Source organism: Candida pseudojiufengensis, assembly GCF_024610245.1.
Source record: "Candida pseudojiufengensis strain CBS 10847 chromosome Unknown scaffold5, whole genome shotgun sequence".
NCBI classification, from domain to species: domain Eukaryota; kingdom Fungi; phylum Ascomycota; class Pichiomycetes; order Serinales; family Debaryomycetaceae; genus Lodderomyces; species Lodderomyces pseudojiufengensis.
This window is the reverse complement of record NW_026261528.1, coordinates 840,706-856,073: the sequence shown is the minus strand read 5'-3', so window position 1 is coordinate 856,073 and position 15,368 is coordinate 840,706. Positions and strand designations below refer to the sequence as shown.

General features: G+C 28.2%; 2 protein-coding genes across 2 annotated transcripts; both read right to left on the bottom strand. All coding sequences in view use genetic code 12, as the record gives it.

Annotated features, from left to right (window-relative positions):
* Positions 1-1,801: 1,801 nt before the first annotated feature.
* KGF55_002662 (uncharacterized protein) lies at positions 1,802-3,622 on the bottom strand (the record flags this gene model as incomplete). The annotated part of the gene is made up of 1 exon (XM_051757370.1): positions 1,802-3,622. One exon carries the CDS (start codon positions 3,620-3,622, stop codon positions 1,802-1,804), a length of 1,821 nt encoding a protein of 606 aa, XP_051614923.1.
* A 5,112-nt stretch (positions 3,623-8,734) lies between these two features.
* Positions 8,735-11,223, bottom strand: KGF55_002661 (uncharacterized protein; the record flags this gene model as incomplete). The annotated part of the gene is made up of 2 exons (XM_051757369.1): positions 8,735-10,017; positions 10,587-11,223. 2 exons carry the CDS (start codon positions 11,221-11,223, stop codon positions 8,735-8,737), a joined length of 1,920 nt encoding a protein of 639 aa, XP_051614922.1.
* Between the last annotated feature and the right edge of the window lie 4,145 nt (positions 11,224-15,368).

Below are 15,368 nucleotides of genomic sequence, written 5' to 3'. Positions count from 1 at the left end.
GATTTTGAGGCATTACGCTTGTATCTCAAATGATAATAAGAGTCAAACTACTTTGCAAAATGAATAGGGTTTTCGAAACATGTCACGAATGTTAAAAATAGACTAGCCGTACTTAATGCTATCAATCAGCTATTATAAACAATATTCATGGAGATATTCGGAAGCTTTTGTTAAGGGTATATCTTAATTCTTGGTTGAATAAGGCTCACAATTCATGTCTCGAATTTAAAAGCTAAAGCAATTTTAATCACCTACATTTTCTCAACTCGCCTGGCTATTACTACTACTACTGGTCAGCATTTTGACAGATATACCTAATAATTATGACAGATATACCTAATAATTAGTCCCATATCCTATTGAAACTTTTAATAGTTAATTTAGTTCATTTAAGAACAAATGGATCTAGTGAAATTACACGACTAAATAATTCCAAAAATTTTCTCTCACTATAAATCTTCTTACAACATCACCAAATTTAATTAATTTTACCCTTCTTCTTTTCTTCTTTGATACGAATGCATTCTATTCACTGCACCATTTAATATTTTCAATGAATGAGTGGAGGGGAAAAGAATTGCTAAATTAAAAGTTGCGAATTATATACCTCATACTGAATTATGCTTATTTTTATTAATCTATGTATTTATTCGGATCTTAATATTTCGAAACATTTTTACTACACATACTTTGAAGAGTTATTAAAATGAAAACTCAAGCCATAAAGAAACATTAAAAGAAATTCAAGCTAACGAAGTGGTTTGTTTTTGCTTATCAAAAACTAAAAATTGAAATTCATAGATATGAGATGACATAGCTCATTCAAATTCTGTGATTTAATGGCAATAACACCTTCATTTTCGTAATTCTTTCATGAGCACTATAATGAAGTCGTCTGATTAAAGTGCATCAAATTTTAATTTAAAAACTATTAGTAAAAATTTTTCGTCTTAGCCACTTAAATGAGATGAATTGGATTCAAACCAAGAAACTAAGTGAAAAATTATGTAAATCATGGAAACAAGAAAAAGCCAATTAAACTAATATTATAGGACTGGCAAATGAATAATGATTTACAACGCAGATATACATCATACATTGAAAAGCAAGCATACAAAACAATAAAGTAATATGTCGAGTTTGTTTCAATACAATACTTTGATACATCAATTTCCTCGTCAATCTCAATCAATAACCCGGTTAAATAAAAATAAAAATACAATATAGTACAAAAATAAAACAATAAGACATGGTCTAGAATCAATACCTTTGGAAAAGTGAAAAAGTGCCTTAAATTTAATGTATCTTGAGTAAAATAGCTTAAGGCCAAACCTTTAAAAATTATTTTTCAATTAATTAATTTTTGATGAGTTTACACAACTTCATATCTCATAACCTGTAATTTTTCAACTTCAACTTCCATTTTATTGAAATTTTTCAAATTGTAAGGTATTACTTGTTATGAACCAGTATAGGATAGACTGTTTCCAACCATATGTAAGTAATTTTTTAATTAGAGTCTGTAAAGAAAAAGCGAGGTTATTCAGCAATTGCTCACTTGTTACATTTTTATCGATATCACTTAAACTCATCAATTCGTAAACTAAATATCGTAAACTAAACTTTAAAGTAAAAAAAATCAATCTTTTTATCTATTCATAATCTATATCCTAATCTATAATAAAAAAAAATTTCCATAAGCTAAGCTAAGTTAAAAAAAAACAGAACTGAAATAAACAAAATTACAATTTAAATTTTGTAGTATCATTAATTCGTAAAAATATATCCATGGATCCCAAAATTAAATATCATTGAATGAAAAACATCTACTTTCTAAAACTTTTAAACTTGGACTAATAGTATTTTTAAATTCATCTTTAATATCGTAATCTTCAACTTCTTCATCATCATCTTCTCTTTCATTTTCATTATCATCATCAGTAAAATAATTATTTTGATTTATAATAGAATAATTAAAATCTCTATTTAATTTTTCTTCAATTTTAGCAATTGTTGAATCAATTTGACAATTTTGAGAATCTTGTTGTAATTGTAAATTATTTAAATCTGTAGTTGAACACCAACCAGATTTATTTAATTTTTCTTTTGTTTTTTCAAATATTTTACTTATTGATTGTTTTTGATTATATAAAAAATGAAAATAATTTATTAAATCATTTATATTTTTCATTTCTTCAATTGATGTTATTGGTTGAATTGTTTTGGTATTTGGAGATGATGTTAATGTAGTTGATGAAATTGTTGAATTTGTTTGAGTAGCTAAAGATTCAAAATAATTTTGTTCCATATTATTCATTGTTGTTTTACTTGATTGTAAATTCTCACTTATTGTAATAATTGGTGATACCATTGGTGGAGGAGTAATTGGTGTAAAAACTGGGTTTATGTTGTTATTGTTATTGTTAAAATTACCTTGTGATGAAGCTCTAACTCTTTTTGCACGTAGTATTGAAGTAAGTGATGATGATGTAGATGCAGACGAAGAAGATGAATGATGATGTTGATGGTTCGTATTTGAAGTATTTGGTTGCGGGATTGGAGTTGGTGTAGCAATTGTTAAATTTGAAGATTTATTATCATTATCAAATTGTAATGGAGTTAAAGTTGGTCTTAATGTAAAAGATTTTGTAACTGAATTTGTTGAAGCTAAATTAGGAAATTTTGGAGTAATCGGAGTTGATATGTTTGAATTCGAATTATTATTACTTCCCAAAGATAACTTCCTTATACCATTTTTTAAACTTTTTAATTTTTTTAATGGACTAGTCTTTTCGGTAGTTGTAGATGAATCACTTGAATTAGTTTGATTTAAATTAGTTGTTAGTGATGATAATTGTGGTACTGAACTTGAACTATTATTTAATGGTATACTCGATAATGAATCATGTAAGTTAACAGTACTTGTCTGATTTGAACTTTTTAAAGTTGGAAAATAACTTAAATTACTCAGTGATTGATTATGTTGTTGTTCTTCTATAGTTGGAAAATCTAATGCATAATTTGAAAAAGAACTTTTATTATTTTGATAAATTTGATTAAATTCATTTGAATAAACACTTTGACTAGTACTTGTATCATCATGATTACTTGGTTGTTGATTATCGTTTGAAGTTATAGAAGAAGTTGAATTTTGATCATCATGTATATTTGAATTATAATTTGATATTAATGGAGATCTTAAATCTTCAGGTGCATCTGGTAATGGAGGTAATAACATTTCAATTTTATTATCATTTATGATTTGTTGTGAAATTGGTTGAGACTGTTGTTGTTGTGATTGTATATGTAAATTTAATTTTGGTGAAGTTTGTTGAGGAAGAATTTGTTGATTCGTCGTTATTGGATGATTTAATGATTGAGAAGATGATTTGTGTGATATACTAGATAGACTAGCATTACTTGAATGTTTTGATGACATACTTAATTTTGGTTGATGGAATGATTGTTGCAGATTTGGTGTTGGTAACGGAGATGAAACTATTGAATTTGATTGAATTATTTGTTGTTGTTGTAATTTCAACTTTGGTAATTCATGATCTATATGTCGTTTGTTATCTTCATTTTCTTCTATTACAATTCCTAGTCCACCAAAATCACTCATTATATTTCAAAAATTTAGTATCTACTAATCGCTAATTGATGAGATAATGTACTATTATGTGTGTGTAATTGATTATATATTTATTTTATAGTTGATTTAAATTATATATCTTTAAAGATTTGGACTAGTATATTTGGTCTGCTGTTATATTTTAGTATCTCCTTTTTCGAATGCAAATACTATATTGAACCCTTGATAAAAGAAACGACAAAGTTCTTGAATTACGTGATTAAAAGAACTGTTAATCCGACTGTGTGTTATTCAAATACCTGTATCAAAATAAACAGAAAAAAAAGAAATCTGTTTTTACTTTTTGGTGCTTTTCAACGGTTGAGATCTGGTGACCAAGAATATTTGTGGGGATGGCAAATGTGATTCAATTGGTAAGTTGATGTATGATGAAGTTGGTTGATGAAATTGGAAATTATTTTGGTTGTAAAAAAAAAGAAAAGGTGTATTGAATTGTTTCAAAAATTAAAAAAAAAAAGAAATCTATCTCAAAGTTACTGCGTATAAATTTAATTTATCACCTTCTTAATTAATAGAATTAGTTAAGCTACCACTTGTATATAAAAGTTATACAAAACACAGATTATAATAATTTTTTATATAAGTATTTAATTTATTAGAAATTATTATAACTCAATATACATTACATTAGAGTTAATTAATTTATGTTAAATTCATTAAAGTATTGTTAGTGTTTAGTAGAGAGAAGTAATATTTCTAAAATATGTACTATTGAACTAAATATATTTGGAACAAATCAAAGGCACCATCGATAATTATCTTTTCATCCATAACTGTTATTTCAAAAAGAAAAGCATTAAACCAATTGTAATTGAGCTATTCTTATTTGTTAGCCCATTTCTGATTGCTCCCTTTTTTTTATCTCTCTGTATCGGATAAAGAATTTAAAATTAAAATACAATTATAATAATTTTAATTAATTATTAACTTAGTTAAGTAATTATACATGTAATGGCTTTAACGTAAATTTAAAGAAAGTTTAAAATTGTATATTTCTATTGTTTTATCAAGTATCAGTTTAATGTTAAGATTAACCTTTGAGGCTACATTTCTTTAATATTGATTGTTTAAATTAAATTAAACACTAAACAATAAGATATTAATAAAAAGTTTCACCTTTGTATCATTTGAATGCCTTCCAGTGAAAAGCATAACTAAGAGTGGATCTCGCCTCTGATCATCAGGTCCATCAAATTCAAACTTAGTCTAAGAAAAAAATGGTCAGGGTAAAATAAAGTAAAACAAAAGAAAATAAAATTTTGACTCAATAGCGGTATGTAAGTACATACATAAAAAGATTTGCCTTTGAAGTGTATCAATAATCATTTCTCCTACATTCCTAATGTCATTTTTAATTAGAGACATAATGCAGAGTTAATCATTTATGCTTATCTTCTATGAGTAGATAGAGGTTTTATTTTTAAATTTGAATTGAAATTTGAACCTTCTTCTAATCTATCAACTTTAAACCCAGGGCCAATAAAAAAGTTCATATTTTATCCCTCATCCTTAATTTTTTTCTCTATGAGAATAGGGGTCTAGAAACACTCTTTATTAATTGATAATAATTTCAAAATTATGATATTTTGTGTTTGAACATATTTCATGTTTCACTACTGGATTATACAAACCTTTGAAAAATAATAAAATATTTTTTCAAATTTTTCAGTCAGATTCACACTACCTCTTGTTTTTTTTTTTTCATTTAGTTCTTTTATATGCACACCACACATCTCATTCATTTTCATCCCCTATTATATTCCACTATTTAATCCTTTTCAGGCTGAATTTGGTCAAAAGTTAACTACAGGGTTACCTATATTTTCTCTTTTATCTATACTAACTAATAAAACCGATGATTGTTAATATATCAATTAAATCAGGTGTGGTTTTTGATAAATTTAAATTGCATCACATCAAATACTTACGAACGGCTTCATGATCGACTCTTCTATCACATGTCATCAAACCTATTAGATAAACTTATGGAATTCAACACTTCGAACTCTTTAAATTGCTTTGGGTCCTGTATAAATCTCAACTTACACATCTTTCATTTTCACAAGTCAATTTAAGAATAATATATTATTATTATTTCATTGATGTAACTTTATGTTTAATGAACTTGAGGATAGGGGTTCAATGAGGAAAATTAACCCGTTCGTGAAAAAGTTATAATAGTTGAATTTTATGGAGTTGTGTTTAATTCACTAGATTTTAACTACCCCTAGACCAACCTTTTTTTTATTCTCTGCTTAGATCTGGTTCCTAAATATGAAAACATTTCAAATAAAAAGCGCTTAAAAGGGAGGAAATAATAGAAATGGCAGAAGCAATCATTCGTTATGCAATCTCTTGAGCGAGGTATTACTTCTATTTAAGAAACATTTAAACTTCATTTATCATTTCGTAAGTGTGATGGAGGAAAATTTATAAATTGAAATGTGAAAATTTGAAATTTCATGGTAATACCAATTCCATTCTCTATCCCTTTATTTTTTAAGGTTTAAAATTAAACAAATCTAGAACTAACGAATTGAATATAATAATAAACTAAAAATATATTCATCACAAAATCTATAAAACAAATCTACTTGTTTTACTTTAGACTTTGAATGTTTTACAAAATTAATTACTTACATCAATAAATGAGCATCACAAAACTCTATCGTTACAAAGCTTTAACTAAACGATAGGGTAACTGTGCAAAATTAAAAAGTTAATGCCCGTTTATTTCCTCGTTAATTACTCAACAATAAAACAATAAAAGCTTATATTATTTTGAAGATTTACAATTGACCTATCTTTGCTATGTTATTGGTTACAAAAATCTCATGAGGCTCTGTTCAACTTTGTCACTCTAATTAAAAGTGTAAGATCTCAATCGTCGATCTCTCGCATACATAAGTTAATATTGTTTGACAGGACAGTATTTTGAATAGTAAATAACGGTTAAAGTTGTTAAACAGTGTTTAGTTGATACAAAATGATTAAATTAGAAAGGATAATTAAAATAAGGTATTTTGATTTATATCAAACGTTTTAAACTTATATTAGTTTAAGTTCTAGAATGGTTTATTAAAAATTTAAAAATATAACCAACTACAAGTCGTTCAATCTGAAAAATTAATTTTCACACTTTTTCAAATTTCGTAAATCATCAATTGGCTCAGTTGCAAATTCATCAATTTAATTTTTGATTTAAGATACTCTGTAAATGGCTCATCTTTTCTCACTACTTCTTAATTACTACCACAAAATCTATGGTTACTCAACTTTTAGGTTTAAATCACAAAATCTAAAAATATTTTACAATTTTTGTGCTAAAAACCAAATTTTAACGGTCGTACGACCTCTAAATTTTGTACGGTACACTACATACTTTGATTAAAGTAAAGTATACTCCTATGAACTCTTTAGTGAACTTATTCAAACTAAATCACAGTAATAATCTGTAATCAGTTTGTATATCATTTATATTATCTTTAAAGTGTCAGTGAGTAATGTTTGGTAATTTTTCGAGTGCTGACATATCAGTACATATGCAATTTATGATACCTATATATTTTGTGCTAAATTTCTTTAAAGTGTTGCAAATGTTTGGTAATTTTTAGAATTTGAAGATCACATCAGATTTGATAGTTAAAGAATTTACCTTGACAGTAACATGCAGAACATGAGACCTTCTGAATGATAAATATTTAAAACTAGTCCCGTATAATAAAATCATTTTCTAATTTACAGAAAACATCCGTACCTCAATACTATAAGTTTTTTCTTAACTTTATGTAATCACTATTAAAGACAAAGCCTATTAAAGAGAAAGACGAGGTGAGCTTTTAAATTTCAAACTTACCCAAAATCGGTTTAGTAGTACAGGTTATCGTATCTTGAAAAGTAAAAGTCTTATTTTGACGGAAAACTATTATCTTCAAAATTAGTGGCAAAATCGAGTCTAAATGAGATTTATCATGTGATCTTATTGATTCATTCTTAATTATATTGCAGAAGACGTTCTCAAAACGTATACGGCACACTTTCCTTGCTGGAACATTCAACTAAAAAACAAATTATTCTGAATAGTCGATATATACTTGTTGAGATTTAAACGTAGAGAATTAGTAGGTATAAATATATTTTTTTGACAATCAATTAATATAATTTTGTGAAATGCTGTAATTAAAGTGGGACAGTGCTTGATTCAAGTCTGGGAGCTAATATTATTGATAAGTATAATATTGAGCAGAATACTTATCAGCGGCTTTAGGGGTGTTATTCCATAATTCAATATTCGAAACAACACCGCTGTGACGAATTCTTGGTGGCTATAGTTTTAAGCAACTCATGCTTCAAATATCTATTTTTTGTTAGTGTTGATCTATTCAGATTTAACAAACATGTATATATCCATCCATTCATATTAGTTTTCCAAAGCTATGAGATGCAAAATAGAACGTTACTAATGAATTGCATTTCTTTTGGTTTATTTTTTTAGATTCTGCAAAATAAATTGACAATAAACAAACGCATGCACTTTCGATAAAAATTAAATGAAAAAGAAAGCCATGAATGTTTTATATTACTATTACAAATTCATAAAAAGAATAAGATTTTCAAAAAATGGTAGCGTAAAATGAAACAAGGTTTTTGTTACTCAAATCCGAAATTATATAGTATATAGTAGAGAGAAAAGAAAAAAAACTACAATTCCAACAACGAAACATGCAATAACTGCAGCTGAAGCCCAGGAATGATTAGAAGAGCCAAAGGTCAAGCCAGATTTTATAAACAAGGTTAAGGAATAATATAATTCAATAATTGAAACTATAATAGTAATTTGTTTGCAGGTGATTAATATCACATTAACTATCATTATTATAATCAATCTCTTTTGTTGAGGTTTATTCTCTCGTTTAATAAATGATATATTAATATTGATTATAAAATAGTTTAAAGAAAATTAAACTGTTAGAAATTTAAATTGCATTAATGATTATTTGTGCTACAATTTAAACTACGCTACTGATTATTTTTTATGAATTATTAACTATATACAAGGATTATTATTTACATCACTAAACCTTACTTGTCATCAATGCCTTTAACTTTCTCACTTTCATTAACACCGTCACTCAACGAAGAAATTGAATTATGATCGTTAACAGCCTTTGACTCATCACTAGTATTTTCATCATTAACTGCATTTTCTTGATTATTTTCCTCCAATTGCTTGACTTCCTCTTCTTTTTTCTTTTCCATTGCAACCATGTCAGGTAACTTTTGATTTGTAATAAATACACATGATATAGTTGTTAGCGCTGACCATCCAATACACATATAGAAGACATTGTGAATAGCTTTCACCATTTGTTGCTTGATGAATAATTGACTTGCAGGATCTAATTCTTTTAAAATTGTATTCGATGACAATATGCTTGATAAATTTATTTTAGCTAATGTTTGTTGAATATCCGGACTAGCTTGTGGTAATGCAGATTTAAAGTTGTTCTTCAAACTTGATGTATATACCGCATCTGATAATGTTGCTGCAATTGCTGAGACTAAACTTCTCATTGTATTGATAAAAACAGTTGTCATAATTGTTCCACCTGGAGTTTTTGGTGCCTTTATTTGTGCTGAAATAATAGCTGGTTGCATTTGAGTACCAGCAGCGACCCCAGTTAAAATCAAGAAACCCACTTGTTGAGAAAATGATGAGTCCACTTGTAATAGACTACAAAGCCCAGCTCCAACCGGTGCTAATATTCCTGATAACACATTCCAAGGTTTGATGAATCTCAATTTTTGAATAGAAACTCCTGAAACTATTGAAGATACAACAACTGATATAATACAGGGTAATAAATGTAGCCCTGCGCCCATTGCACTGGAATCCCTGATAACTTGGAAATACACAGATCCATATATCATTGTAACAATAAATGAACTGAATACTCCAGATAAACAAACAGTACTTGCAATAATTTGAGGAATAATGACAATATCAGTTCCCAATATTTGATTCTTTGAGTATCTAAAGTTCCAAATACCAAATAATATAGTAACTACAATTCCAACCACAAAGCATGCAATAACAGCAGCTGAATTCCAGGAATGATTAGAAGAACCAAATGTTAAAGCTAACATAAAAACAGTAATACCTCCAATCATTAGTACTAATCCAATGTAATCAAACTCTTTCAATTGTTTAAAATAATCACCTTTTGGAGCGGGAGGACGAAATGAAAACAAAAAAACAAGTAAAGCAAAACCTCCAATTGGTAAATTGATATAAAACGAGGTTAAAATGCTTGAATAGACATTAATTTTATGAGGGGAACTAGCCACTTTTTCGCTTGGTAACGCTATCAAACATGTAAATTTCTAAAGACATCGATGAATCAAATCTTCGAGAAAAAAAATATATCATAGATGAGAGTAAAAAGTTAAAGTGAAGACAGTGAAATACCTCTTCATGAATCAGATCACATGTAGGTGTACTAATAATTGTTTGAGTCCTTCACCAAGTCACACACTAGATTCAGTTCATCAAAGACTTTCATTACATATAAAAATATTTTAAGTCCGTAATAACGCAACTATTCATAATCAAGAAATAAATTGGAAGTAAAATTAAAAGATACTGTAAGCAATTTATAAGTAGAATTAAAATATAAGCAATGTATAAATAGAATTAAAACAACTCCCGATAAGCAACCAGTTGCTTAACAACCCCTAACCATTTAAAAAAAAAGAAAAAGCAATAAGGACAAACTAATAGATTTGTAATCACAGCAACCAAAACCAAATCAGATCGAAATAATCATCATCTCCTCACCTAGCTATAATTCAGCAAAAACAAATTAAGAATGAACTGAACTGACATGTCTGTCTAAATTTTCTTGAGATATATATCTTTTGTCGCAGTTTGCACATGCGAAAGTTTTGTGACTTCTCATATGATATCTGCGATCATTAAATGTTTGAAAGGCTCTGTTGCAAATTTTACATGTCCAGGTATGGCGTTCGTGAACATCTTTTATGTGCTGAGTTAACGACTTAGGGTTTGTAAATGTTTTTGAACATCCATTATGAGTGCATGAAGTCTTTGTTCTTCTTGTGTGAATTTTCTGGTGCTCACGTAAAGCATTATGATTGTAGAAGGATTTGTCACAAGTAGAACATTGATAAGTTCTATCGCCATGAGAAAGATTGTGTAATCTTAAACTACCTTTACTATTGTATCTTTTCACGCATCCTGGGATTTGGCAATGATACAAGCCAGTAGTGGGATCTCGACTATTTGAAACAGTTCCGTTTAAAACATTTCCATTTGATTCAGCTGAATTTGAAACAGATGACGTTGAGACCGATTGATCACCTTGAACTAATGTAACCCCATTACTACCTAGTGCCAAATTTGAAGCATTTGCTCTAATAGACGTCGAAGAAGCTCTTAAAAGTCTTTTGTTATACCTTTGTTCACGATTAGTTATATTCCTTAAGGCGATATTTGAAGTTTCCGATGCCGGAATTAAAGCTGCACCAGGCATTGAAGGAGTTTGATCCATTATGAAATGAAATGCTTTCAAAACTTTAAACAAAAATTACAACATTCAATAACGTACTGTAACAGTTTTTCAACTCTATGAGCTGAATGATGATATAATTTATGAAAGAATATGAATTTTATTTTTGGAAATAACTATAATGATTGAAAATAAACCCTTTACTATCAAAAGGAAGTTGTTTTTGGTTGTAAAAAATAAAAAGAAGGATTTAGTTGTAATTTAAATAGGAAATATAAGTCATGCCAAAACGATTTTGTGATATAATGATTTTTTTGCACTACGTAATCATAATTTTAATTTTATTTCGTATTTTTAAGTCAAAAAAATCTTTAATCAGTCTTAGTTGCAAAACACATCGCTTTATACTCGCTGATTATATACAACTACAAAAATTCATTTATTAGCAATTGCTTTAATCATGTATCATGATATCCGTCTTGTTGTCATAGCACAAGCTACAATTCCCACAAATACGACTTCTTATGCTTAGGTAGCGACATTAGTATAGCATAGTAGATTATGTTCATCAGGTTCTCAATGACGACTATTGATAAAACAGAACCAAAGAACATATTTTACCAAGGAGTTGTTGATTCGATTCTGCATGTTGGGAAAAAAAATGTGTAACGCACAGAAATATACTTCGAACGTCATTGATTCAATTTATAATATAGCTGCATGTAATTTATCACTGAGATTTATAAAGTCAACGATACTAAATTATCGATAACAGTTTTAACGTAACTAGTATATCGACTTGCTATTACAAAAAATTGATTACCTATCATAAGCATGGCATAACTAAAAACCACTGCATGGAAAATTTTTTAACCAGGTTTAATTAAAATGATTCAAATGAATGAACTTTAGATGATAAATAATTTCTGATTTTGAGCAAGAATATTTTAATAATAAAATAAGAATGGATATAGTGAGGTTGTCAAAGGTGAAAGAGTCTCCTTCGAACCTTGTAATTCATTTCAAAGAGGCTTTTAGCTACAAACAAGACCAAAAGTGCAAACAACAATAATAGATTGCCGTCTGTAAATATATCATTGCAATAACATTGACCACAATATAAAGCATTTGTAAGTTTTTGACATGACTGACTAAGTGTACAACACAAATGACATGATTAATTGTAATGAGAACTATTGATTATGAGATATAAAAATCAGTCGTCTTTTGTCACTTCATTGATAAAACTAAGCCATATATAATTCAACAATTATTACCATCCAAATAAAATAGTTTTTTCATTGATATCACGTTTCTACCACTCCTCTCAAGGTTCGTACAATCATGTGTTCAGCTTGGCTTAAACCAGTACGATAAATTCATAACAATCTTTATCATCAGCACAAATATTTAATTTTCACACATCCATCAAAGAACATAGAAGTACCCATATTCAGCATGAATTCAGATTTAATCACTAGTATTTGTATTTCAGATGTTATCTTTTCATACTATAGAAATTCATTCGAAACTTTTTGTTATAGGTTGAATTACTTATACTCAGATGATTGAATGATATTGAGACCAGACAAACTAAGAAGCAAGCACTTAACAAATCACAAATCACTACTACCCTAAACCGAATCCTCATCAATTTATTCAGCGTTTAAACTTAACTGTTAATGGAGTACAAATATTTCAAAGTTCAAAGCCGGCACGTTTTCAAAAACAATATTTGTTTAAAGGATTTGTGAAAATTTCCATTGCATCAACATTCAAATAGCTGGAGATATATAGATTGAATTGAAATTAGAGTTTTACCATTTGCAAACAAATTTGATTATTAATGATCTTAAATGCTTAGAAATGAATTCGTACAACATATTATAGACTTTTATTCCATAAAAGTTTACAATGGGTATTAATTTCTTTAGGGAGGTTATCATCTTTGGGATGCCACGAACACTGGAAGAGTATCTGGGAAATAAAATTTCTTGTTGACCAAATACGTGTTTATGATTTAAAACACCTCAAATTGATACGATGTTGATTGTTTGCCTCTGATATAGCCACAATGGAAAAATAACATATATTTTTCAAATAGCGAGTTACTTTGGGTAAGAGTTAATATTGTTACACAGGGTTATTCACATGGGATTCAAAATGAACTACAAGTGTGAAGCGAAGGTGAAAGCCCAATCTAAGCTGCTCATTGAAATTGCTTATGTGAGAGTAAGATACATAGTACAAAGAGTTGATCAAGTTTAATGAATGACTGACTATTAAAAAAATTCCATTATTAGATAAATGTTTACATGAACTTTTTTCATAAGTTCATGAATTGAGCTTCTTATACAAGTTTTAATCTATTCAAAATATTTTACCAATGTAATCCAAATTTTCTATTTCTTCGTTCTAGTATAATATTTTCTTTTTTTTTTCTTTCTTCTTTTTTATTACCATATCCTAGTGAAATGATTCAATGTCTAAAATATTGATATCAGGATCGATACAATCCTTGATCGATAAACTTTGGATCTTTTTATGTTAATATATGACAATGGAATTATAAAGTAAATTTTGAACATTTGAATTGGCCAGAATTTCAAGTTGATCCTGCTCCAAATGAGTCCTATCTGAATAATTGTTTGAAAATATATAATGATCCAATTTAATTGTTTTATAAGCTTTTTCTAACATATGTTCCTCAACCGTTATTGAGTGATAAATCGAAATATTTTTACCGTATTATTTTGTCCAATTCTATGAGCTCTACTAATGGCTTGAAGATCAACTTGTGGATTCCTGTCAGAATCATACAATATAACAAAACCAGCTTTTGTTAAATTAATACCTAGAGCACCAGCCCTAGTACTCAATAAAAACAAATATTTATTACTTTGTTGAGCAATGAATTGATCAATTGCTTAATATCTTTCGGTATGGGTAGTATCTTTATCAATTCTCAAAAATTGAAAATCTTTTATAGTACAAAAATTCACCAAAGTATCAAGCATCGATGTCATTTGTGAAAAAATCAAATTCTTGAACCTTTTGACTTAAGTTCTTGTATTAATTGATCAAAAACAATTATTGTTTGTGATGCTTGAATCAATTGATTTTCATCGTATGGAGGATCTTTTTCAATACCATCAAATAAATTAGGATGATTGCAAGTTGTTGTCTTTTAAATTTCTAGTTTCTGACCATTTTTTTTGTTGTTATTGTTACTGTATTAGTTCCATAAATTTGTTGATAAATGGCCATTTGAGCTGAACTAAGTTTTATGTATAAATCAGTTTCGACTTTAGGTGGTAACAATAATACTTGTGATTTGAACCGACGGAATATTACTGGTCTCAAAATACTAATTAGTTTATTAAGAACCACCAACTCCTTTCACTTTGTTAAAATAATTTGAATGATGTTTCAAAGGACTGTAATTTTTGAAACAAAACGGAGTCATAATTTTTAACACAATGATTTGCGTCTTTTATTAAAGATTCCTAAATGAATTTGTTCAAGAACGAACTTTCTATATCAGCGAGTTCAAATTAGGTTATCAATACTTGAAATGTTTTATTTTTTGCTTCATTTGTAATTTCTTTACGTGACCTTCATCACCTTGTAGCAAGATAAATTTTTTTATTTCGTATTCCATTTTTTTGAGATAAATTGTCTAGTGTAGTCAAAGGATCAATTAATAACGATAAATTTTTTGTTTGAAGTGAATTATATAACTTGAAAAAGAAATCAGTTGGAGTGTTTTAGCAAGACCCATATCATCACCCGAACACCAGACCGGGGCCATTATAAAGGGATATGGGCCAATGTAAACCATCGAGTTGATAAGGTTTCAATTCACCTTTAATGTAATTCCGACTTCTGTATGTTGCAATGTCTTGTGTTGATAATTCTGGTGGAGCTTGTGTATCGAAGGATTTTTTAAATAGATCAATCAAAACCTCATTTTCTAACATTTTTTGTGAACAATCCGCGTAATGATTTGAGTTAATACAGCTTTATAAGATTTAACAATCAAGTTCTCCTTACCTTTTAATTTTTGTGATAATTGAGAAATAATCTGAACAGCGTTAGTAATATTATACTCAATGCTCAACTTCAATAAGTCAACATACTTTTTACTTAAGCAAGACTTTATTTATACCAATTGCTAGTGAAGATGA